At 38.4% G+C, this 26,890-nt stretch overlaps 1 protein-coding gene and 8 non-coding genes across 9 annotated transcripts; all 9 read left to right on the forward strand.

The window, feature by feature from the left end:
- The first annotated feature begins 2,540 nt into the window (after positions 1 to 2,540).
- Trnat-agu (transfer RNA threonine (anticodon AGU)) lies at positions 2,541 to 2,614 on the forward strand. Its single transcript has one exon. It is a non-coding gene; the product is annotated as a tRNA-Thr (tRNA).
- Positions 2,615 to 9,143: 6,529 nt separating this feature from the next.
- Positions 9,144 to 9,216, forward strand: Trnai-gau (transfer RNA isoleucine (anticodon GAU)). The gene has a single exon. It is a non-coding gene; the product is annotated as a tRNA-Ile (tRNA).
- A 3,778-nt stretch (positions 9,217 to 12,994) lies between these two features.
- Trnan-guu (transfer RNA asparagine (anticodon GUU)) lies at positions 12,995 to 13,068 on the forward strand. Its single transcript has one exon. It is a non-coding gene; the product is annotated as a tRNA-Asn (tRNA).
- A 745-nt stretch (positions 13,069 to 13,813) lies between these two features.
- Positions 13,814 to 13,886, forward strand: Trnav-uac (transfer RNA valine (anticodon UAC)). Its single transcript has one exon. It is a non-coding gene; the product is annotated as a tRNA-Val (tRNA).
- Positions 13,887 to 16,141: 2,255 nt separating this feature from the next.
- Trnat-ugu (transfer RNA threonine (anticodon UGU)) lies at positions 16,142 to 16,215 on the forward strand. Its single transcript has one exon. It is a non-coding gene; the product is annotated as a tRNA-Thr (tRNA).
- Positions 16,216 to 17,191: 976 nt separating this feature from the next.
- Positions 17,192 to 17,264, forward strand: Trnav-cac (transfer RNA valine (anticodon CAC)). The gene has a single exon. It is a non-coding gene; the product is annotated as a tRNA-Val (tRNA).
- A 4,449-nt stretch (positions 17,265 to 21,713) lies between these two features.
- Positions 21,714 to 21,787, forward strand: Trnat-ugu (transfer RNA threonine (anticodon UGU)). The gene has a single exon. It is a non-coding gene; the product is annotated as a tRNA-Thr (tRNA).
- A 757-nt stretch (positions 21,788 to 22,544) lies between these two features.
- LOC145497869 (uncharacterized) lies at positions 22,545 to 24,079 on the forward strand. Its single transcript, XM_081477730.1, has one exon. It carries the CDS (start codon positions 22,817 to 22,819, stop codon positions 23,471 to 23,473), a length of 657 nt encoding a protein of 218 aa, XP_081333856.1. The 5' UTR covers positions 22,545 to 22,816; the 3' UTR covers positions 23,474 to 24,079.
- Positions 24,080 to 24,588: 509 nt separating this feature from the next.
- Trnav-cac (transfer RNA valine (anticodon CAC)) lies at positions 24,589 to 24,661 on the forward strand. The gene has a single exon. It is a non-coding gene; the product is annotated as a tRNA-Val (tRNA).
- Positions 24,662 to 26,890: the final 2,229 nt, after the last annotated feature.

Below are 26,890 nucleotides of genomic sequence, written 5' to 3' on the forward strand. Positions count from 1 at the left end.
CATAGCGCGAAAAGACCTAGGTATGAGTTTAGCGTTACAGTATTACGCAGGGCATGTAGGTAGCGGTGGTCGAGTAAAAGATAACAACAGGGGCAATGGTAAACCATTCATTCTTTTCCTTTCTTAATTCAATCTCTTCCTACTCAACACGATTGTGTGCTCCCAGTGATTCCAAGCCTTACGGAGCCTTGCGTATTAGGATAGAAATTGTCCTACCCCTACCCCCTAAAATGGGATGACAGCATTGCGTGACGAACAAGGAACCGCTGCAAGCAAGGATGATGATCAAACGTAATAGTTTGGTGTAGTGCAAAGCAAGCAACTATCTACAAATTACTTAGCCGTTTTTGACTTAGATGCAGTGGTGATCATATGTGTCGAAAGAGGGTCACAGATTCATGGTATTCAACCGTTAAATAAGTTGACAGTTGGCGATGTACGTCGGACGTTATGTAAACAAAAGCAAACTTCTGCTTTATGTGCGACGAATGGTGAGAGAAACACGTCAAATCGGCTTTGGACCTGCCTTTTACAGCAAATGAGGTAAGAACATTTCAAAATTATCAGCTCTGAGTCTATTTCAACTTAACATAGGTCAAGTCATGTGGCGCATGCTAAAATATATGTCTAACCCGTAAATTGAAATTTGACGACGGATGGTCAAATATGTGCATTTTTGACGTACTTTGAAAAGCTCTCGCGTCGCTCACAATCATTTGCCCAAAGAAATTTTTACAGGAATCTATAGACCATCCTTCTGCAATTCAACCACCAGAAGCTTGATCCATTTGAAGGTTTCGCACATGGTGAAAATTAATTATATACACAAAGTACTTTTAAGTGAATGAAATATATGTCTTCGAAATTTAATTATTTTGCACCCAAAACGACAACGCAACTTTCCCTAGAATCAACCCAGTACACATTTAAACATTGCACAAAAATATTTGAGTGTTTTAAAGACGGAAGCATGATGTGGTTTTGTATGCGAGGCTCTCAAACTTGCTTAATAAAGTGGTGCGTCAAATGACGATTTTAACGGAATTTGGTAATTTGCATATTTCTTTGAAATAAAAGGATATTTTGCCAAAAAAAACTGTCCAGTAGTGTTTGTCATGCCCTAGCCTATCTACCATAAGAATATGAGCGAAATCGAATTTTCGACCCTTGCCGCGAAATTAAGAATTTGTCTGATTTTTGCAGGCAGGCACTCTTAAATGTCAATTTCAACTTTTGTATTCTTCTACGACAAACCCATCGTTTTAAACTTTTCTATTCTTTTTGTTGTGTTGCAAGGTATTTTAAATGGAATAATTAACCCCTATTATTGTATAGCATGATGAGAACATCTTTAAGGGTGAAGAATATTTTGGCAGGTTGCTTAAAAAATTCGCCGGTGTCAGGGGAGGATGAAGAGTAAGCCGCGTCAGGCATCAAGTGCGCACGCTAAATACTAAAATGAACAATGATAAGGCAGATGGCCACTGCTATAGCTTTGCTTGGATTTAACGAGCTTGCTGACCCCTACTTTTCTTTCCAGAAACAGATTTTATTTACAATTATCTCCACATTGTCCAAAAATAAACAGAAAATCAAGGTAGGAAGTTAAAGAAAACAAACAAACAAAAAAAAATGATATTTGCTAGCAATAAAGATAGAAAGTTTAAAAAAAAAAAAGGTAGGAAGCCGGCAGTTAAAAAATAAAATTCAAGATTTCTCTCCACGGGACATCGAATCCTGCCATCTTGTGGCTGCAAGGCGCGTGAAACTATAGTCGCTAAATGCGAACTTGTTCTTTAAGGGACCTCACCAGTTGACTAAATTTACTTAGTAGGCCCACTTAAACAATATTTGGCAGAGAAAAGTTCACTCCAAACTTGGAATTAATACTATGTTTTTCCATGTTGAGATTCTTGTAAATGTTGTTGCACAATGTGTAAACTAATCTGAGAACAGTTGCAGGGCCCCAATGAAGAACACCTTTGATGAAGTATGCGCCCTGCTAAACATTTATTATTATGGCTATTGTTCTGTGTTGTCGTGTAGTTACCAGTCCAACTCCGCTGATTAATTTTCCGCGTCCCGTCAATAAAGCAAGATCAGGAGCCCATGACCCGGCGCGTCTATCTCCCATGCCAACCCTAGGATTCAACCCTTTCTGGTATCTTTTTATTTTTAAAATTTGAGCTCTGGAAGTTTTCGCACCCCGCCTTTCAAACGCCAAATCAAAGCCCGGGTGGTCCCCGAGGGACCCCTAAGAGGTACCAATTCTAAAACGACACATTATCTCCTGTCATAATTTTTCTGAGCTCAATACGCTAAAAGGAACCACGAAAGCTCCCGCTGTGGACCTTTTGAGGTACTTGAACACCCTAAGAAGTATTGAGCTATCTTAGTGCCGCTGGAAATTACCAAGCGTGAAAGTGGACATGTGACCAACTTAGTACTACATGTATTAACAACGCTTTTTTAAATTTTTTTTTCTTTTTCTTTTCAAAAATAAACAAATAAACAATAATACACGAGGTTATCCAATGTAGGGCGCCGTAGCTCAGTTAGTTAGAGCGCCTGTCTAGTAAACAGGAGGTCATGGCTTCAAATCCCATCGGTGCCTTACAGATGTTGCACTTTTTAATTTTTTATTACTTTTGAAAATTGCTCAACGAAGCTTCACATATTGCACCCCTTTGAATTTTTTTGGTTGTGTTATCCGATGGATTTACTTTGAAGATCTACGCAAGAGTCGAGTGAAAAATTTCAAGAATTATATGGAACGTAATTTGCGAATAAATGACCATTATAATATAGATAGGATCCTGCGCACGCTCTGATTGGTCAAAAACCCATGTTTTATCAGAGTATAAAGCGCTTTTGAAACATTACTTTAATGTAAATAAACGCCCTGGATTACATTTGTCACGTTAGTTCAACGACATTTCTTTGGTCGACTTGTCTCGTTTGATGAATTTATATCAGGAGCCATAATCGGGGTAGGAGACCGTAAGCGCGCGCCATTTGTAGTATTGGGACTGTCCCTATGATATGGGACAATTTTTCTATTTTTAGAAAAAATTCTGCGATCATGTGCGGCACACGCGCGTACATGCTGCGTGGATTTTTGCGGATATAGCGCGGGGAAATGGCGTCCGAAATTCCCGAAATGTTTGATACTCTTGGCCCATAAATCAATGCGTTCATGTCTGTTGGAATTTTGCTTCAGCATTTTCGTCGTAAGCTGCTCCAGTTTGAGTGAAGTAAGACAGTGCCGAATTTAGTTGTCCCGCTTTATATCGCTGACCAAGTTGTGTTCTGCTGCTTCTTTTAGAAGAGCTCCACATTACTCCACTCTCTCTTTCACATATGTTGAACGAAGATTAACAGCGTTTCCAATACACAGCAAAAAAACAGTTGGATATATTTGGATATAGCACCGTTTTAGGACTTGAAAGTTTCCCTCCTCTGGTCACACGCTTGCGAAGATTTCGCCAGAGTAAAAAAAAGAGAGTAAAGAGAAGAGCAAAAAAAAAAAATAATAATAATAATTGCAAGTTTGAATTTCGCCTGACTTGTAAGCAACGCTTGATGCTTTATCAAGGCCCAATAAGTGACAATAAAGTTTATCTCTGTAGATGCTGCTCAGTTTTGTTTGTGTAAAAACCCAATAAATTGTCTGTTGTCCATGAATAAGAGCGACCGCCGATGCGTGTTTTGCACAGTCAGTAAAACATGACAAATCGGACTTCCCCACTTTCGTGTGAAGACGTACATCGAACTCATATAATATCTCTAATTTTTAAATATGATTAAGGTTGATAAATGTTTCAGAAAGTATTAAAAGCTTAGCTTAAAATATGTGAATACCGCAGAAATAATCAGCAAAGTTACGATGACGCTTTCTTTAATCAACTGGAATAACGACTTCGATTTTGTTGGTTGAGTTATCAAAACTCCTTGTCTATTTTATTTTCGCAGTGTAAAACTTCACTATGTTAAAGAAATACACATGATGTTAGTAGCCTTTTGGCGTTGGTGAAAATTGTTGCAGCATCTCAGCGCAAAAGACAACGAAAGAAATCTTTGTCAAGATTTGTTGACAATTGAAAACACCGACTCGGATTTGAAGGTGCACGCGCTGCACTATGCAAATGAGCTACTTATGTACGCCTGAGACTTTCCTTTAACTTTTGGAAACTCGCCAAACAAACAGAAGCAATAAGAAACTATCAAAAACAGAGTTTGGTTATGATTAAGCATTGTTTGGGAAACTCTCAAATGAACTCGATACCAGAGTAAAGAGTTTTCTTTCATAACTTTTCTTTACAGAACAAACGCAAAAGCTTACGCGTTCAACTAGCGCGAGCACATATTATTATTCATTCACAGCGCGAAATTGAAGTCTTGTTTTCGACTCTGAAAAACTCACTTTTTCCATTAGTTTAGAGCATAAAGCTACATATAAGAGCCCTGGATCTAATTCCCTGCCTTATTCCCTGCCATCGCTGTGAAAAATCTGGAAGAGAATCTCGCCTCTCTCACCATTTGATCAGGCAACGTGACAACATTCACGCGAGAACCCCCGACATGTGCGTGGATCCGCGCGGATATGTGACGTCAGGATGGCGCAATTTTTTCTAAAAATAGAAAAATTGTCCTATATCATAGTTGCGCGCGGATCCCAAGACTTACGGTCTCCGTCCCCGATTATGGCTCCTGTTTATATTTCTTTCTTCTTTCATTGCTGTAAGAGTAGGTCGCTGCAAAGGGGGCTGGGGGTGTGGGCGGATAAATACGATGGACTAGCATCCCATCCATGGAAAAGAAAAATACTCTCAGTTGTTTAATACAGCGGAGACTGGGATTAGATCTGCAGTGTGTGAGCCAGCAAGGCCCATTTGCGGCCATTTAACCTTTCATTACCATTCCGTGCCAAAGGAGGGCGTCAGTTCTAAAAGATGAAATTAAGCCTTTAACTGCAAGGTTACAATAAAGCAAGTCGCAAAGGAAAGAGTAATTCTTCAACGAATTAAATCTTTGTGTTATCTGTGTTATACAGCAGTTTTGAGAAATGTTGCGCTACAAAGCGTAAAAGAGTACCGCGCGACAAATATACCGAAAGGTGCTCTGGGTATTGCCCGTTTACCGCTGGTCGATTGAAGTCCACGTTGTTTTAGAGCGACAGCGGAAAATTCTTTAATAGGAGTATTTTCATCTTCTTTGATAGCTAGAGAAAAGTAGCCAAATAAAAAGTTTACAAACCGTTATTTGTACAACAATGGTCCGAAAAAAAATCTGCCTTCAAAAAGAAGTAAAGCTGCATATTAGCTAGTAAAGTAAAGACTGCTGGAGAATCCGGGTATCGATCCCGGAACCTCTTGCATGCTAAGCGGACGCTCTACCATTTGAGCTTATTCCCCAAACCGTAAGCATTGGGTTCAATATACAAGTTACTATAACTATTGAAAAACAATGTTAGAGGCATGACTTAGTGATTAGTTTTATTTTTTTTTCTAAATGTACTTAGAATTTCATTTTAGAAAAACAGATAATTTAAGAAATATGTTGCTTTTCATTCTAGTTCCTTGATATTCAAGAAAAGCGGGTCCATTTTGCTAACAAAAGGCTTTGTTATACAGCCCAAAATTAACCTAATATGGCCATTTTTTAACAATGGCGGCAGCAGCTTAAAAATACTCAAGGGACTTTCAAAATTTCTCGTGCGATACGATTTGAACGATTGTAAAAAGCCAAGTAACGACAAATTCTCCCCGGGGGAGGCATTACGGGTACAATTTGTTGTGTGTAAGTCGTTACCCTGGGGCGGCTGGTAGGGGTCACCATTGCGGCTATCGATGATATCACCATTGTTGTTTGGTTTCTCTGTTGGAAATTTAGTATGGCTTCAAACTGGAAAAATAATTGTTCCTCCCTTTCATCCCTCTTAAATTTTCTGATCGTAATGTACAACAGCTGCAAGATGAAGGAAGTGCCTTAAAATATTTGCGGAACTTCGAAGAAAGCTGCCAGGTAATTAAGATTAACTAGAAGTGTACTGTCCCGTTAAGCTGTTTATATTCATACTGGACCAAACTTCAGTTATGCTCAACAAGCGATAAATTTGCCGATTGTTTCACTTTGCTGCATTATTCTCTCGCCCAAAAGATTTCATGTTAGCACCTGCTTTGATTATGGAAGCACTGCAAAGCCGGAGCTAGACTAGATCGACATTTTAAGCCAGTCTTTATCACGGACAACACTCGAGGACGTTTTTCAAAGGCCCCGCTCTTTATATCTGACTTAATTGACCGCGTCACGGGTAACTTGATTTAAATATTAACAATCTGATGCTCAGCAGACCGTTATAACTTACGACGTATAATGAACTTGTCCGAATGATTCGCCCCTTTCGGCAAAGAATAAAAAGTTTAATCGCTCACAGACCTCCGAATGTTATTCACGTAACAATTCCAAGACGGATAAAATGTTTATAGAGCGTGATTTGTGTTTAGAAATCTTACTGAAAACCCGACTGGAAGAAATATTGGTTGGTAAATTTCGTTGAAGACACCCTCCATAATTACGCATGTGCTGATGTTTCAGACTAACAGCGGTAACCACAATGATGGAAAACCACTAGTCGGTCTAAATAAATAGATTTTGCAACATTCAATCTTTTCAAGCTTACGATCGGCCAGAGGCCTCCTATGAGGGTTCCATGGTTTGCATCAAATACGCGGCAGCGTTAAGTGGGTTTGGTGTCCCGGTTCAAGTCCTCCCATGCAACCGATCCTAGGGCATTCCGCTCTCAAGCTTTGCGAAACTGGTGAGTTGCGCCACCACGTAGGTCGGTGAGAAGGGATGTTCCACTGTGGTTTTTTTAGCACTTTATTTAAACAAGGGTTTTACATTCAGTAGCCAGGGTAGTATTCTAAAAGAGCCCTGCGATAAGTAGATTTTAAATACTAGAATATAAAATAGTAGTCGGACGTGATAAAAAAATGCTATTTAGCATTCTGTTATTGTTGCTGTTGTTTTTGTTTGTATATATTTGAACATTCTGAAACGAACAAACGAAACGCACGTCCGAAAATTTTAGTTTCCGCGTAAAGAGAAATAAGCTCCGTTAATTAATTTGGCTGATTAAACTAAAACCGCATGCCGTTAAGTATCAGAGTCCTGGCTTCCCTTGATACGCCGCACATAACGTACCCAGGCCATGATTTTTCCTGACACGCCGCAACATACGTATCAGGAACATGGCACTCTCGGACACGTCACGTTTCTTGACACATCACGTTCTGATCTCGGACTCGTCGAGTGTCGAGGAATTTCACGACCACGTAAATTCCACGAAATTACTCATTTCACGCAATGAAAACTACCGAGCGAAAAACAACTCGAAACTTAGCACAGTTCACGCTTTTTTTAAGGCAAACAGAAAGGCATAGGAACTTGAAAAATAGGAAGCACAAAAACTGGATGCGTGTTACAGAAGTGTGCGAAATAAGCTTAATGTTGAACTTGTTGTGAACGATCATCTCCGCTTTCCACAGGCAATGAAAAAAAATCCGAAGAAAGTCTACGATCAGTTGGCAATATTTTGCTTGCACTTATGATAACTGAGTTGCGTAAACTTTTGCTCTTTCGGAGGCCGCTGTTTGTTTTTTTTGTTTTTTGATTTTTGTTTTTGTTTGTTTGTTTGTTTTTTTTCACTTTTAAATTAGGTAAAAACAACGCATCTTAATTCGTTAATCGGCTTTTAGAAATCGCACTTGTTTCTTTTCTTTTGACTTACGCTGCCTGCTTCGGACGCGACAAACAAAGAAACGAACTGTCGTGCACAATGATCGCTTTTTGTCTTGCCTGATATTATCACAACGATAAAATAAGTCAAAAAAATTTATGAAGGCCAAATTTATTAACACAGAAATGTATTACATAAATCACTCCCCCTCAACTTCTCTTCTTGTCCCCTCCGTTTAAGTTTAAGTTTAAGTTTAATAATACTTTGTCATGCTAACACAAGTGAATAAATCAGTTTATCTTTTGCCAAATTAAATCGATATAAAAGCGAACGTTGCTAATCAAACTTGTAAGCTAATGCTTATTCCAAACGTCGTGCTACTGCAGTGACGAACTCAAATAAATTTGACCCAGTAGTGGTATGACAAAATAACGCCAGTGGTTTCAAACGTCGAATTTAATTCAGTCGCCGAAGATGGGAAGAAGTTTGCCTTGCTGAAGACCATTTTAAATGATAGAAAGCAACGGCAGCTGATAACAGGCTATGAATTCAGTTCGGCCCTACAAGAGCACGCCGTTTGAAGCCAAGTCGCATGCCCGCAAGTAGCACTGAAAGGCTAATCTAGGCGGGTCATGCCTTTATAGCCGATTACAAAAATATACGTCGTGCAACTGCCGTGCTTAAGTTAAATTAAGTTCTTGAATTTCGTTCGGCACGGCAGTAACACGACGTTTGGAATAGGCCTAAAGCTCTTACTTTATTGGTGAGAGTCTGGCCGATACTCATACAGCCGGTCAAGTGTCCCTTTGGGCTCCCCCGATGGAAATTGATCTTGTGATAACAAAAATTACACTCCTCACACCCTCAAGGTAGCTAATTCCTCATGCCGACAATTTTTCCGATGATCGCAGGTTTTCTCGCTAAGCTTCCGAAAAAGAACTCGGCGCTTCTAATAAGAAAAGGGCTATTGTTTAGGTTTAACAAAAGGGCTATTGTTTATGTTAAATCACCAAAATGGACCAAAATGGACCCGCTGATATTAGTAAGTAAGTAAGTAAGTAATAACTTTATTTACAGAGGGTAACACATAACAGTGAAAAAAACTGACGAACCAGTGGCCCTCTATCCTAAGTTAAAAATAAAAAAACTATGACATGATTATAAAATAAATGGCAAACAACTTCTAATAGATAATTTCGGGATAACTATATTTCAACAAAAATGTCCTCATCATTTGAGAAAGTACGTTAACAATATATACATACATCTTAAAGAATAAAACCAAATCAGTTTAAACAAAGCCAATAAGCGGGTGCTGTTCTTCATTAGGCCAAACTTTTGACAACGTTCCTGTACAAAGGCAGTAGTATTTAATAAAAAACGGCACAAGAATAATGTGTTTGGTCCGTTAGCTCAGTCGGTAGAGCGTGGTGCTGATAACGCCAAGGTCGTGAGTTCGACCCTCACACGGACCAACTTTTCCTTTTAAGTAAACCACATGGAAAATACTATTTTAAGATTTATAACTGACTATACTCTGATTTCTCTTTTCCTGTATTTGTTTTGATTAGTTTATTCCCCCTCATCGGTTTAAAACAAGAGGACTAGATCAAAATTACTTTAGATTAATATTTTCCTAGAAGTCGTTGGAAATGTTTCCCGGCCAACAGAAGCAGTTGGTTAAGTGATATTTGAATCTAGGGTTTTATGGTAGTCAGTTGGAATTGTCTGCAAAAAAAGGAGGCAGGTGTTCCGTTGTTTCATATGGCCGTTGTGACGTCACAAAAACCATCGTAATATTGCCCGCCTCGTTATTATGTTGTCTTCATGATCATTGACAAAAGAGTGTTACAAAGGGCCTCTCCGGGAGTCGAACCGGCACCTCTCGCAACGCACCCAAAGCGAGAATCATGCCACTAGACCAACAGGCCAAACATGGTTGAACGTCATTTAACAAAGGTCTTAAGAGTGCCTGCCTGTAAAAATCAGACAAATTCTTAATTTCGCGGCAAGGGTCGAAAATTCGATTTCGCTCATATTCTTATGGTAGATAGGCTAGAGCATGACAAAAACTACCGGATAGTTTTCTTGGCAAAACATCCTTTTATTTCAAAGAAATATGCAAATTGCCAAATTCCGTTAAAATCGTTATTTGACGCACCATTTTATTAAGCAAGTTTGAGAGCCTCGCATGCAAAGCCGCATCATTCTTCCGTCTTTAAAACACTCAAATATTTTTATGCAGTGTTTAAATGTGTACTGGGTTGGCTTTAGGGAATGTTGCGTTGTCTTTTTGGGTGCAAAATAATTAAATTTCGAAGACATGTATCTCATTCACTTAAAAGTACTTTGTGTATAGAATTAATTTTCACCATGTGCGAAACCTTCAAATGGATTAAGCTTCTGGTGGTTGAATCGCAGAAGGATGATCTACAGATTCCTGTAAAAAATTCTTTGGGCAAATGATTGTGAGCGAGAACTTTTCGAAGTACGTCAAAAATGCACATATTTGACCATCCGTCGTCAAATTTCAATTTACGGTTAGACGTACATTTTAGCATGCGCCACATGACTTGACCTATAATAAGTTGAAATAGACACAGAGCTGATAATTTCGAAATGTTCTAACCTTATTTGTTGCAAAAGGCAGGTCCAAAGCCGATTTGACGTGTTTCTAGTCGATCTCTCACCATTCGTCGCACATAAAGCAGAAGTTTGCTTTTGTCTACACAAGGTTAACGTCCGATGTACATTGCCAACTGTCAACCTGTTATAGGTCGAATATCATGAATCTGTGACCATCTTTCTGCGCATATGAACATCACTGCATCTAAGTCAAAAACGGTTGAGTCATTTGTAGATAGTTGCTTGCTTTGGACTGCGCCAAAATAATACGTTTGATCGATTGCTGACCATTGCTGATAAGCGTGTCGGCGCAGCCGCAATCTTACAGCCGTTATTTATTCGTCACGCAATGCTGTCACGGCATATGCTGCACATTTTGATCTATCATTGTATAGAGCACTCTCAGGATAAATGAAACAATTTAATAATTGTTCATCTGTTTATTCATATGTATAATAACATGTGTATATTTATATAATCGTATTCTATAATGTACGTGGCCTAGGTCCAAATCACGTTTGTTGTAAGTTTTGATGTTTCAGACAACAGCTGATAAAGCTAGTGCCTGTACTCACTAGAATTTTAAAAAAATCGCTATGAACCAAATTATAGATCAATGAAGCAAGAACTAGCTGAAATAAAAATAGAAAATCACAACGTGTCTAATTCGTGAGAAAAACAGACTAAATTTAATTAGTAATTACGTGAGTAAATAGCCCTGGCCAGGCCATTTTATTTGGCGTATTTTGTTTGCCTTGTGGCGAGGCATTGGTATGTTTGTAACAGGAAATAGAGGACTGTTGTCAATACAGTCCAAAATTATTGTCAGTAAAATATTGCAAATAAAACACCTATTGACCGGTTACCCCCGCGGCCACCATTTGGTCGTTCCGATAAGGGTTTCATTATTGTCTTTACCCCTATTAAGCGGCCACCCAAAATTTAAAAACTTTGTTTTGGAAAGGGTGATGGCAGATAAGAGTCTGAAATTGAAGGTGCATGACGAGTGATAATTCAAATACACGTCGATCATGATTGTCTTGAATTGACTCCATGTTCACCGAGAAATTTATAACCCGATAGTGAAAAATTAAATATTCAAGGTACACCAACCTCTATTTAAGCGGCTAGCCCCATTAAGCGGTCACCACCCATTTCCCCGGGGGTAGCCCACTGTATTACATGTAAACTAAAAATAATTGCACAGCGCGAAAAGACCTAGGTATGAGTTTAGCGTTACAGTATTACGCAGGGCATGTAGGTAGCGGTGGTCGAGTGAAAGATAACAACAGTGGTAATGGTAAACTATTCATTCTTCTCATTTCTTAATTTAATCTCTTCCTACTCAACACGATTGTGTGCTCCCAGTGGTTCCCAGCCTTACGGAGCCTTATGTGTTGGGATAGAAATTGTCCTACCCCTACCCCCTCAAATGGGATGACAGCATTGCGTGACGAACAAGGAACCGCTGCAAGCAAGGATTCAAGCCATCAAACCATGACGATCAAAACGTAATATTTTGGTGCAGTGCAAAGCAAGCAACTATCTACAAATGACTTAGCCGTTTTTGACTTAGATGCAGTGGTGATCATATGTGTCGAAAGAGGGTCACAGATTCATGGTATTCGACCATTAAATAAGTTGACAGTTGGCGATGTACATCGGACGTTGTGTAAACAAAAGCAAACTTCTGCTTTATGTGCGACGAATGGTGAGAGAAACACGTCAAATCGGCTTTTGACCTGCCTTTTACAGCAAATGAGGTAAGAGCATTTCGAAATTATCAGCTCTGTGTCTATTTCAACTTAACATTGGTCAAGTCATGTGGCGCATGCTAAAATATACGTCTAACCCGTAAATTGAAATTTGATGAGGGAATGGTCAAATATTTGCATTTTTGACGTACTTCGAAAAGCTCTCGCGTGGCTCACAATCATTTGCCCAAAGAAATTTTTACAGGAATCTGTAGACCATCCTTCTGCGATTCAACCACCAGAAGCTTAATCCATTTGAAGGTTTCGCACATGGTGAAAATTAATTATATACACGAAGTACTTTTAAGTGAATGAAATACATGTCTTCGAAATTTAATTATTTTGCACCCAAAAAGACAACGCAACATTCCCTAAAACCAACCCAGTACACATTGAAACATTGCACAAAAATATTCGAGTGTTTTAAAGACGGAAGATTGATGCGGCTTTGCATGCGAGGCTCTCAAACTTGTTTAATAAAATGGTGCGTCAAATGACGATTTTAACGGAATTTGGCAATTTGCATATTTCTTTGAAATGAAAGGATGTTTTGCCAAAAAAAACTATCCAGTAGTTTTTGTCATGCCCTAGCCTATCTACCATGAAAATATGAGCGAAATCGAATTTTCGACCCTTGCCGAGTTATTTTCCATTTTTATGGACAGGGACTCTTAATCTACTTCTCTCTGTCGAACTGGCTCTATAACACCTGTTTTGTGTTGTCTCATTGGCCAAGACAGTTACTACCCAACTGCCCCGGTTTTTCGCTTTTCAGGTCTTTCGAGCAAGATACAATAATGTAACAGAAACCTTACGCAAGTTAAAATTTCTTCCACAAAATTTGATGAAAATTGTTCAAAATGTTTTGATGGAAGTCTCCGTGGCGCAATCGGTTAGCGCGTTGGGCTGTTAACCGAAAGGTTGGTGGTTCAAGCCCACCCGGGGACGGTTCTCTTTGTGTTGATAATTATTTTCTATATAGTTAGCGTCAGGATTCCATCCATCCATCCTGTTAGCGTAATTTTTAGTTGTATTGCATGTAAGAATGTCTATTCCTGAACAAACAGCCACTGCGCGGATGTGATGTGAATAAACCGTTATTATCGTGATCGTTATCATTATTGGTTTTTTGACGGTTGAAGCAAATTTGGCTGTAATTTTTCATAAAAGGGTACAAATATGCCCGTATCTGAGTAATCCAATTAGTCCTATAATTTGTGCATTACTTATGACTTCTTTAATCTTCGACTGTTTGTCTAATTAACGTAATTACATCACCTCACCGCTGGACGCATTAATCTCCCGCTCCCATAACTAGAAGTTGAAAGACTTGAGCATAAGTGTATCTTTTTGTGGTGTATTAACGTTCATTTCTAAACAGCATAAATTTTCCATAGTCAATCGTTTAGTTCTTGATTAAGGATATATGAGACATTTGACGGCTAATATTGGCTTGCTCAATTGACAGTTGACGGTTAATTTTTTTGGCACTGAGATTCTCTGGTAACGCTAAAACAAGGATAGCATCGTTTTTGAAAACCTTCAATATTGAGCATCGTCAGAAGTAGGCAAATGTTCAACTGTTTGCTGTACTTCGCAGACTTATTTTTTCTGTCTTCCTGATCAAAAAAACTAGAAACTACGAGTTCCTGATTAGCACACCACTGAGTATGGCAGCTTTCAGTCGTAACAGGTTTCCGTGGTGTAGTGGTCATCACGTCCACTTTACACGCGGAATATCGCCGGTTCGAGCCCGGCCGAAAACACATGATTGTTTTTCCTATGAGACTAAATCTTGCTACCCAACTCTAGCCAGCTCTTACAAAATTTTGAGTCAGCGAAAACGAAACAAAAAGAAAAAAACGAAAGGTGTTGACGTAACTGAGCTTATTTAATTTTTTATCCTTCAGCAACTTCATGTTAGGATCGATACCTTAAATAACGCTATCGAGCTATGATCTTAACAAAGCTTATGTCACTGATTGTTAGTGGATTGGTAGCCAGAAATGTATGAGTTTCAGCCGGAGAAACCAAAAGTCTCTCTGCTGTAAGTTGACGGTTGAATGCAATTTCTGTGTTAAATGAAAGCTTCCAAATGACCCAAGGACAAAAACCATCGCTTTAAACTTTTCCGTTCATTTTGTTTTGTTCCAGGGTAATTTAAATGGAATAACTAATCAATTTCTTTTTTACGTTTTGCTAATAAGATTTGGCGAAATATAAAGATGATGACATCGACCATTTCATGATCGCATCAGTCCAAACAATCCATAACCTTAACCCCTATTATTGTATAGCCTAATGTGAACATCTTTAAGGGTGTAGAGTATTTTGGCAGGTTGCTCAAACATTTCGCCGGTATCAGGAGAGCAAGGTAATTCCTCTCAAACTATTTTTAGATATAGTAGCCAGTTCTCCCGCGGATAATGTCAGTACGAGCGTTGCGTTGATGTTTTCTCTAAGGATGAAAATGCACGTATTAAAGCCGCTCTGGACTCCCTTGGGCTGTGACTAAAATTCCCTTTAAATTGATCAGCGGATTCACGAAAAGTCTAACAGGAAGCGACGGAGAGAGGGAAAGAACGAGTGAATGTCTCATCCATATCTAAAATTTGGAAATTACTAGTTTGCTAAAAAATTACTGTTATGATTATTTTAATTATTATTTGAAAAGAAAAACAATTGATTTGGGCCTATCCTGGAGTCGAACCCGGGACCTCTCGCACCCAAAGCGAGAATCGTGCCACTAGACCAACAAGCCAGACATATAAACATCTAAACTCTTTAGACAAATCCTATAATCTGCCACTCCCTTAACTCAGCTAGTGTTTTAATACCTGTTCTGTGTTGTGTTGTAGCAGGAGCCATAATCGGGTACGGAGACCGTAAGTCTTGGGATCCGCGCGCACCTATGATATGGGACTATTTTTCTATTTTTAGAACAAATTGCGCCGTCCTGATGTCATATATCCGCGCGGATCCACGCACATGTCAGGGACTCTCGCGTGGATGTTGTCACGTTGAGTGATCAAATGGTGAGAGTTGCGAGATTCTCTTGCAGATTTTTCACAGCGATGACAAGGAATAAGGCAGGGAATAAGAACCAGGGCTCTTATATTTAGTGTTATGCTCTGAGCTAATGGAAAAGGTGAGTTTTGCAGGGTCCAAAACATTACTTCAATTTCGCGCTGTAAATGAATAATATCTGGTCGCGCTAGTTGTACGCCTAATCTTTTGCGTTTGTTCTGTAAAGAAACGTTGTGTAAGAAAACTCTTTACTCTGGCATCGAGTTAATTTGTGAGTTTCCCAAACAATGCTTAATCATATTGTTTCTGTTTGTTTGGCGAGTTTGCAAAAGTTTTTGAAAGGCAAGTCTGAGGCGTACAAGTAGCTCATTTGCATAGTGCAGCGCATGCACTTTCAAGTCCGAGGTCGGTGTTTTCAATTGTCAACAAATCTTGACAAAAATTTCTTTCGTTGTGTTTTGTGCTGAGATGCTGCAACAATTTTCACCAACGCCAAAAGGCTGCTAATATCATGTGTGTTTCTTTAACATAGTGAAATTTTACACTGCGAAAATAAAATAGACAAGGAGTTTTGATAACTCAACCAACAAAATCGAAATCGTTATTCCAGTTGATTAAAGAAAGCGTCATCGTAACTTTGCTGATTATTTCTGCGGTATTCACATATTTTCAGCTAAGCTTTTAATACGTTCTGAAACATTTATCAACCTTAAACGTTTTTAAAAATTAGAGATATTATATGAGTTCCATGTACGTTTTCACACGAAAGTGGGGAAGTCCAATTTGTCATGTTTTACTGACTGTACAAAACACGCATCGGCGGTCGCTCTTATTCATGGACGACAGACTTATTGGGTTTTTACACAAACAAAAGAAAAACACACACACTTCTTAATTTTAACAATAATTCTATTATGAAGAGAACACAATTCTCTTTCCTGCCTACCAGATGTTTCTTTCTCGAATCCATGAAGTCTCTCTCCCTCTCATGTAGGGCACCGTAGCTCAGTTGGTTAGAGCGCCTGTCTTGTAAACAGGAGGTCATGGGTTCAAATTCCATCGGTGCCTTAGAGGGGTCGAACTTTTTAATTCTCAATACTTTTTCATTACTTTTCCTCATCGAAGCTCCACATATTGTTTAACAGGGAATTTTTGTAAGGTTGTGTTATCCAATAATAGTTTTATTTTTAAGGTCCACGCAGGGGTCGAATGAAAAATTACATGACGGTTCATTTAAAGTGCTACTATATATCATGAAATTCGCATCTTTCCTATTTAAGCCATTTTAAAGCACAAAAAAGTAGACTGTACGAGAAGAAAAACGCTGTTTACTATTTCAAAGATCTCCTTTCGTTCCAGAGATATTCAAGATTTTAAAATATGCAAATTGCCAAGTGATGACGTCATAAACTCGACCAAATTTTGATCAAATTTCATGAAAAAGATATCTCAGCCAATTTGTATCAGAAATCTTTGATTCTTTGCGGCAAGATTCTACTAGATGCGCTCCACAATATAAGCTAAACAGTTATGTTACCATGGGAACATGCTAGGGTCCAGACCTCCTCGATATTGAAAGCTTTTCTGGCCACCTTTGGCGTTCCATTTTGATATTTGCCAGTTGTGCCTCATCTGCATGATCCAGCAAACATATAAATATGTTAGGTGGTGTTTGTGGCCTTGTTTAATGTTTTTCGAGCTGAAAATCCCTAAAATATTTGAATCAGACTGGAGGAAAATGGAAAACAGTTAGTTGCCCTGGGAACAATGGTTCAATGGTTTCCGCTGCAAATTGACCAAGATAGCTCTATTTATATATTCGATATAATATTGAGCTGTCTTTCATTTGCATATTTTACACATTTTTCAAACTTAAATAACTCCGGAACTAATGCCGATATTTGCAAGCGGCAAACGGCGTTTTTAATATTTCGTGGATTTCCATGTGATTGACCCAAAAATTCAAGGAGTAAAATTTGATCATAGTACTACGTTAATGTGGTTTAGAAATACTTCGTTTTAAGATCACTAGTGGTTCACCGAGGTTTCCGTAGTGTAGTGGCTATCACGTCCGCCTCACACGCGGAAGGTCGCCGGTTCGAGCCCGGCCGGAAGCATTCTTTTTCGTTTCTTTATTTGACTTCTGCAGTTGCTTTTTTACGATTGCATGTCTCGATTTCTTTATGAACTGTTTTATGGCACCTTGTATTTTAAGAGTAATGTTACTGAAGTTATAGTAATCTTGACAAGTAAATTAATCATAATTGAAGGATGTCAAAATATAATAGCAGACTTCGCTGCATCAGTTAAATTATTTAGCAGTTATTTTTCTGTTGTAATGTTATGACAACAGCTTGTACCAAATATTCTCAAAGACGTCCAAATATTCTTCCAAAACTAGTAATTTGTTTTATCCAAGACTCTGATTTCGTGTAACAACCAGGGGATTAGCGATAATGGTAGAGCGCCCGCTTTGCATGAGGGAGGTACCGGGATCGATGCCCGGATTCTCCATATAATATTATTTTACTTCAAAAGACAAAGTTCAGATCAACACTGATTTTTTACTATTATTTGGCAAGTTATTTTCTTCAAAATTTTACAAATAGCAGTAAGTCTTTTTCATTGTTCTAAATTAGTTAATGTGGTGTATTTAAATTTCCTTTTTCATTTTCGGTAACCCCTGACGAAAAGTGGTAACCTATTTTTCAAAATAGCCTCGTCATAGCTAAGGCATCTATACAATAGGGGATTAGCTCATATGGTAGAGCGTCCACTTCGCATGCGGGAAGTACTGGGATCGATACCCGGATTCTCCAAAATAAGGATTTTTGCTACCCATGTTAACATTTTTTTTTGTCTTTTTGTCTTTTCTGTTTGCAGTTCTTTTTTCCTCCTTTATCTGCTCATAAAAAGCAGGAAGTGTGCCATAATTTCCCGCACAAAATTACGTTATTACTCATCATCAGTATTGACTGTTATTCGGATTCTCAATTTTGTCATTGGATATTTGTTTTTCATTGTTATAGCTTAAAACGTGCATTGAAATTTTCTGTAGGAAACCATGAATGCACCATATTCTCAATGTTAAGCAGATTTCCAGTGAAAATAAATTTATTGAATGCGATCATTATTTTCTTAAATCTTTAACAAGAGCTGGCTCACTGGTTGCGGAACCCAAGTATGGCTTCTTCGGCACAAAGTGTCATGGCGTCAGTAACAGCGCGCCAAAATCCATAGTGGAAAAAATGGCGGCTGTACATCTTACGACAATGCATGGCGTACCTGGATTATCAAAGTAGACATCAAATCGTATCTTTGCAACATTTGTCGCTGTATTACATTAATTGTGTACAATAGGTTTGAACCTTTAGGAAGTTTTCTGCGCGTTTTCCATGAGCGTTTCTTAAGGATTTTGACGCTAAAAACTATTGGTAAATGCACCAGTCGCCATCTTGTTGCCCACAGTGGATTTTTCGGGATAATTTTTAGATGGGTTTCTTATCGCGACATCGATATGAACCCACAAGCTTCTAGCTGAAATTTCATCGTGTTTAATAAGTAATGATTATTTATTCATTCATTCCAGCCGGATTCTTAGCAAAGCTGTCGTTGCCTTTAGTTAATTTTCAATCTTCTAATTTCTGCTCTGGAAACAGGGTGTGAAGAGAGTCACGCGTGCTGTCATCATGCGCAGCTTTTTGCTTCACTAATAGGACAACCAAGTACAACTCTATCAGCATGTTTATACCACTTTTTTTTTAAAGCAGTTTAAAAACTCCCTTTTCTGTTTTGATAAGGACTGCACGCAAACAAAAGCCAGCTAAATTTGTGTTTCTCTTTTTGCTTTCTTTGCGCGGGAAATGTTTCGTTGTTCATTTAAAAAAGACATTTCCAGGGCAGCCGATATTTATTAAAACATGTTCAAAGAAGGCTTTGTATATGGTAAACAAATTGAAGGGAGAGTTTCACAGTTCAACGCAAGCCCTAGCTTTCGCGTGAGAATGAAGTTTCTTTTTCGCTTACTTTCTTCGCTTTTCTTCTTTCGCACGTTCGTTCAGTTCTTTACATGTAATAAGCCAGTGATAAAATCGATGCTGTTACGACTTGCGGGGAATTAGCTCAAATGGTAGAGCGTCCGCTTAGCATGCGGGAGTACCGGGATCGTTACCCGGATTCTCCAGATTTTTTTTTCTTCAAAATCATTATTTTCCCAGATTCAACAACTCTTTCTTATGTAAATGCGGGTGTATGTTTGGAATTAAAAACTATCACCTTTGGGAGAACCTCAGTCGGACCTGTGTGGTGTTTGGCTTTTGCTTAGCAAAAAATTAAAATCGTGATTCTAGCGGAACATAACATCAGTGAATTAAAGCGTCTGCATGAATAAAATAATAAAATAGCTTTACTTTCTGTCCATCATCATCAAATAGGAACTGAACCTGAAAGACCTAAAACTCGGTATAAATTTGCTAAGAACAGCATATAATAGTAGGCTGAACCTTAGGCTATTTTCGAATCGATGGCGATCTATAACATCAGTCGGTAATTACATTTACCCTTCATATATGAAGCAGTAGATGGCAGTCTGAACACAAAACTGATTCTCGCACGTGGATTAAATGCTCTGTTTGTTTTAATCTTTCGTGCTATGAAATAAATACTAAGTGATTACGATCTGCGCATTTTCAATTAATTTCTCCTCCCTGGAGAAAGCAAAATTAATATAAAAACTGCCATCGCCGTACCAACTACCGAGCTGGATTAAAAAGTTTCCCAAGATTTCATTCTTAATCAATTTCATTTTCCGAAGAACGATTCAATCATTTTTTTAAATTGCGTTTGCTGCCATTTATAGACAACAAAATTGATTACCCCTTTGCATTAAAGGTTGATTGCTTTGATGACATCTTTCAGGAAGGCTTACTTTAATTTGTTACAAGCCATTTGCTTTGGCACAAACTTCAACGTTTAGCAGATCTTCAATCGCTACCAAGTAACGAATCTGGAAAAGAGAATGTCTTTAAACAATTCAGGGAATTCTACAACGAACGGGACAATAGTGGAGTTGGTAAAGAAAGCCTCAAATTAGCCTGCGTAGTAGTCTTTTCCGTTTCCTCTAAACGGGAGAAAGCGAGAGCCAAGGGGAAGTCGCGCGAACGCATGGGGTGAGAGCAAAAAGAGGAACGGAGGGGGGAGGGGGTGGGGAGGAAAAAAACAATAAAACACTACAGAATATTAGTCGTCTGTTTATTTCAAGTTGTCATAACCCATTGTTGTGGTAAACTGACCAATGCCGACATCTGTCAGTGCGAAGGGGATTTTTAACACCTATTCATACAAATCTCATAAAAGGTTTTTCGTGTTTTTCTCGATAAAATAAAACTGCATATAAGGATGAACATTTTTAGTTCGTTTGCGTGCGTCTTCCGATGGAATTGGCTGAAAATCGGCAGGTATGTTCTAGGATACCTCCTTCGAAAAACCGTGCCGGGCTCTGTTTCATTTCGCTTCCGTTTCAAAGTTATGGCCTCTTTTGTAGAAGCAAAAGTCCGCATTAAAAATATCAAAGTTTAGGAGGGTGTAGAAAAAAACCCAAACCACATCCGGAAAATCGCAGACACGATTTTTGAGGGTGTTGTGTGAGAAAACATTTCCGATTTAAATCGCGCCGCATTGATAATTCACGCGCGGAAGCAAACAAGTTTAAGCGAAGCAGTGTTTCTGGCTATTTCTTATAATATCACTGCGACAATAACTTTTTAGAAAATTTCAAAGATATGATTGTATTCTATAACTGTTAAGCTTTCAGAAAATGTATAGATTGATAGTTTTCTTTCAAAACGCTAGCGTAAGAGCGCGATTTCCAAACACTGTCAATCCACCTACCATGGTCAAAAAATGTGTGGAAACGTATTCCTCAGAACCCTGAGGAAAGGGTACAAATCAATAAGCTGGAACATTTTACAAGACGCTGTTAAAACAAAGCTTAATAAAATTTTGGACGAACACGAAGACTGACCGATCAAGAATGACGTAAATCTCCCGCTAAAAGGCTAAAACGTCCTTAAACATTCCAGGACAACCTGCGAGCCTCTCCATCATGCTGTCAGAATAGTAATATCTGACTAATTCGTCCCTCGATCGTCAGAAATTACATATTTCAAAAGCGCAAATAAATTTGTTGCTTTCTCGGTACAAGCTACAAGATGACAAAAGAAAAAAAAAAGAAAGAACATGCCCGTCTTGATTGACACACGTCACAAAATCATTAATATCAAGAAGCGAACGATTGCGATCAGTTGGTCAAATGTCTGAAAAAAAATGAAACCAATTTTATCCCTTATCTGATCAGAATGCAAAAAAAAGCCAAGCAATGAAACAGACATAGAAACACAATCATTACCCCCAAATAATGAAAAAAAAAAACAACAAAAAAACAAAACAAAACAAAACACACGTCTTAATTTTAACAATAATTCTATTATAAAGAGAACACAATTCTCTTTCGTGGCTACCAGATATTTCTTTCTCGAATCCATGAAGTCTCTCTCCCTCTCATGTAGGGCACCGTAGCTCAGTTGGTTAGAGCGCCTGTCTTGTAAACAGGAGGTCATGGGTTCAAATCCCATCGGTGCCTTAGAGGGGTCGAACTTTTTAATTCTCAATACTTTTTCATTACTTTTGCTCATCGAAGCTCCACCTATTGTTTAACAGATAATTTTTGTAAGGTGTTGTTATCCAATAATAGTTTTATTTTTATGGTCCACGCAGGGGTCGACTGAAAAATTACATGACGGTACATTTAATGTGCTTCTATATATCATGAAATTCGCATCTTTCCTATCTAAGCCATTTTAAAACACAAAAAAGTAGACTGTACGAGAAGAAAAACCTTGTTTACTATTTCAAAGATCTCCTTTCGTTCCAGAGATATTCAAGATTTTAAAATATGCAAATTGGTCAAGTGATGACGTCATAAACTCGACCAAATTTTGATCAAATTTCATGAAAAAGATATCTCAGCCAATTTGTATCAGAAATCTTTCATTCTTTGCGGCAAGATTCTACTAGATGTGCTCCACAATATGACCTAAACAGTTATGTTACCATGGGAACATGCTGGGGTCCAAACCTTCTTGATATTAAAAGCTTTTCTGGCCACCTTTGGCGTTCCATTTTGATATTTGCCAGTGGTGCCTCATCTGCATGATCCAGCAAGCATTTAAATATGTTAGGTGGTGTTTGTGGCCTTGTTTAATGGTTTTCGAGCTGAAAATCCCTAAAATATTTGAATCAGGTTGGAGGGGAATGGAAAACAGTTAGTTGCTCTGGTTTCCGCTGCAAATTGACCAAGACAGCTCTGTTTATATATTCCATATAATATTGAGCTGTCTTTCATTTGCATATTTTACACATTTTTACTCGGGCTTTCCGAAGGAAACGCCCGAGGAATAAATTCGGCTTGGTTTTTTTTTTTTTTTTTTTTTTTGCGTTCAGTCACAAATCGCCGTCGAGGTTACGGCGTATGCGTAGAATCTGTATAGTGCGCATGCGTAGTGTACGCTACTGAAGCATATGGGCGAGTAATGGCGGATGGTGTTAAGGTCTCGCTGGTGACTGCGAATATTATCCGAAGCTCTATTTCTGTGTCACAGTCATCAACAAAATGGCATACAGCCCTAGAAAATCGCCTTCAAAGAGAAAATCAGAGTCCGTGATCGGATATGTTCACGAATTATCGCCGATCAAGAAGAATAAATCCCGCACGATCGAGTACCATTCGCTGACGCTGCAAACATCGAGTACTCAACATCGTGAAGCCCTCCTGTATTCAACTCAAAAGAGTAAGTTCTTGGAAGAGAGTTTGGAAACCAGGACACCAGTGAAATTTCAGAACATTACGTACACCGCGGACGGCAAAAAAATTGTCATAAATGACATCACCTTAGTCACCACTCCAAAGCCGAGTAAATACGACTTCCAATACGCAGACTTGGCGCAGCATGAGGGCACAACACCAGTCCCGATTATCGACGTACTTAACAAACATAATCAATGGGACACTGTTACCATCAAAGGAAAGATTACACAAATAAAAGATACCACAATCGTCGGATCAAAGAAACTGAGACTCTGCCAAACACTGATTGCAGACAACACCACAACCATGCCATTAGATATATGGGAGAACAATATCGCAACATTCAAACTTGGATCCATCTACATTGTAGCACCAGTCCAAGTGCGTGTTTGGTCACGTACCAAAAAACTCAGCACTATAGTTAAAACAACTGTGACTGAGACCACGGACGAAACTCTTTGAGACATCTCTCTAGTATCAAGCAAGCTGGACGAAAATGAACCCGACCTTGTAACGGTAACATAAAGGAAGTTCTACGAGTCCAGAGCAGCGAAAAATTTCGGAAGTGCCTAAAATGCGACCGTAAGGTTCAAGATTGCTCTTCTCGGGTGGTCAACTGCCAAAAGTGTGGGAGCATGAGAGCAGATAAATGTAAATATGGTCTCAAGTCAAACTTAGTAATGATGAGGAACTTACCATCAAGTTCGGCGATGAATCACTAGCAAAAATCCTCAATGCCGAAATCCTAACAATGGATGAGGACTCTATCACTGAACAATTGCTGTTTATTGAAGACATGAAGATTACATTATAATGTATAAAATAGCTTATAAGCGCATGATACTGTAGAGTACGGAAGATATTTGTTGTTGAGATTTGCTACCGTTTGTCACATTAGATCCAATAGAATTTGAACAATATTCATATCGTTAAACATATCCCTTATCTTAAGACCGTATTATATAGGGTCTGGACAATAATTACAGATTGAATTAATTAAAGTCTTTGTAAGAGCCATATTCAAATTATTTAGAAAACTTGTTTTAATAAAACCATTAATGTCAATAATATGAAGATTTCCTTGCTTCCGCGCACTGCCTTCTACACCAACAATTCCGCGCTCATGCTTTTCCTTCTGGTAAGGTCTTTTTTGTCTTTTTTAAGAAAAAAATTATTTACATATCAACTATACAACGTGATAAAGAGATGCTGCTGGCAATTTAATATTTGACAAACATTATCTTTACATTTTCTGACGTCACCTGATACAGGGCCAACAAATCTGGTGTCAAATAACTTTGAGATTTTCACGTTGCTTAAAGACGACTTCTGTAGCGTTCGACTTTTACATAGCAAGATGTTGGAAAAAAGCCCGAGATCACGTAGTCATGCGTCTAGTTCAAACTTAAATATCTCCGAAACTAATGTAGATATTTGCAAGCGGCAAACGGCGTTTTTAATATTTCGTGGAATTCCATGTGATTCACTCAAAAATTCAAGGAGTAAAATTTGATCATAGTGCCACGTTAACGTGGTTTAGAAATACTTCGTTTTAAGATCACTAGAGGTTCACCGCGGTTTCCGTAGTGTAGTGGCTATCACGTCCGCCTCACACGCGGAAGGTCGCCGGTTCGAGCCCGGCCGGAAACATTCTTTTTCGTTTATTTGTTTGACTTCTGCAGTTGCATTTTTATGATTGCATGTCTCGATTTCTTTATGAACTGTTTTATGGCACCTTGTATTTTAAGAGTAATGACACTCAAGTAATAGTAAGCTTGAAAAGTAAATTAATCATAATCGAGGGATGTCAAAATAATATAATAGCAGACTTTGCTGTATCATTTAAATTATTAAGCAATTATTTTTCTGTTGTAATATTATGACAATAGCTTGTACCAAATATTCTCAAAATGTCCAAATATTCTTCCAAAACTAGTAATTTGTTTTATCTAAAACTCTGTTTTTCATATAACAACCGGGGGATTAGCTCGAATGGTAGAGCGCTCGCTTTGCATGCGGGAGGTACCGGGATCGATGCCCGGATTTTCCATATAATATTATTTTGCTTCAAAGGACAAAGTTCAGATCAACACTGATTTTTTAATATTATTTGGCAAGTTATTTTCTTCAAAATTTTACAAACAGCAGTAAGTCTTTTTTTATTGTTCAAAATTAGTTAATGTGGTGTATTTAAATCTCCTTTTTTCATTTTCGGTAACACCTGACGAAAACTGGTAACCTATTTTTCAAAATAGCCTCGTAATAGCTAAGGCATCTATACAATGGGGGATTAGCTCAAATGGTAGAGCGCCCGCTTCGCATGCGGGAAGTACCGGGATCGACACCCGGATTCTCCAAGTTCACGATTTTTGCTACCCATGTTAACATTTTTTTGTTTTTGTTTTTTTTGTCTTTTCTGTTTGCAGTTCTTTTTTTCTCATTTATCTGCTCATAAAAAGCAGGTAGTGTCCCATAACTTCCTGCACAAAATTACTGTATTACTCATCATCAGTACTGACTGTTATTCGGATTCTCAATTTTGTCATTGGATATTTGTTTTTCATTGTTATAGCTTAAAACGTGCATTGAAATTTCCGTAGGAAACCGTGAATGCACAATATTCTCAATGTTAAGCAGATTTTCATTACAATAAATTTATTGAATGCGATTATTATTTTCTTAAACCTTTAAGATGAGCTGACTCACTAGTGGCGGAACCTAAGTACGGCTTCTTCGACACAAGTTGTCATGGCGTCTGTAACAGCGGGCCAAAATCCACAGTGGGAAAAAATGGCGGCTGTACATTTTACCACAATGCATTGCGTAAATGGATTATCAAAGTAGGCGTAAAATCATATCTTTGCAATATTGTCGCTGTATTACATTAATTGTGTACGCTAGGTTTAAAGCTTTATGAAGTTTTCTGCGCGTTTTTCATGAGCGTTTCTTAGGGATTTTGACGCTAAGAATTATTGGTAAATGCACCCGTCGTCATCTCGTTCCCCAAAGTGGATTTTTTTGGATAATTTTTAGATGGGTTTTCTTATCGCGACATGGACATAAACCCACAACATTATGGCTTAAATTCCATCGTGTTTAATAATTAATGATTATTTATTCAGTCATTCCAGATTCTTAGCAAATCTATCGATGCCTTCCGTTAATTTTCAATCCTTTAATTCCTGCTCTGGAAACAGGGTGACAAGAGAGTCACACGTGCAATAAAGGCTGGTTTTCGTTAGTGACGCAAGTACAAGCGCAAGCACAAGTGGAAACACAATAATTCTTATTTCACCATCAAAACGGCCTTAACGCAGGCATATGCACAAGGGAAAGCACAAGCCAAGGATATTAACTACACGTGGTTATGTTTGCCCAATGAAAACACTGGATCCAGATCACCTCACGCCTAAACAGTTTTTCAAAATGGCGGAAAGTTCAAATGATTTTCCTCGTGCTTGTGTTTGCGTTGAATTTCGTTTTTACTTGGGTCATCCCTGATGCTTGCGTTCGTACTTGCGCTTGTGCTTGTGTTGCTAGTGAAAACCGGGCCTAACCAAGCGCAGCTTTTTACTTCAGTAATAGGACAACCAACGACATCTCTATTATCATTTTTATAGTGCTTTCTTTAAAAGCAGTTTAAAAACTCCCTTTTCTGTTTTGATAAGGACTGCACCCAAACTAAAGCAAGCCAAATTTGTGTTTCTCATTTTGCTTTCTTTGCGCGGGAAATGTTTCCTTCCTGATTTAAAAAAGACATTTTCATGGCAGCAGATATTTATTAAAAAAACGTTCAAAGAAGGCTTTGTATATGGTAATGAAACAAATTAAAGGGAGAGTTTCATAGTTCAACGCAAGCGCTAGCTTTCGCGTGCGAAT

Source organism: Orbicella franksi, chromosome 9 (assembly GCF_964199315.1).
Source record: "Orbicella franksi chromosome 9, jaOrbFran1.1, whole genome shotgun sequence".
Lineage (NCBI taxonomy): Eukaryota > Metazoa > Cnidaria > Anthozoa > Scleractinia > Merulinidae > Orbicella > Orbicella franksi.

What these genes read in the sequence shown, in the direction of transcription:
- LOC145497869 (XM_081477730.1), top strand. Translation starts at nt 22,817, where the DNA reads ATGGCATACAGCCCTAGAAAATCGCCTTCAAAGAGAAAATCAGAGTCC.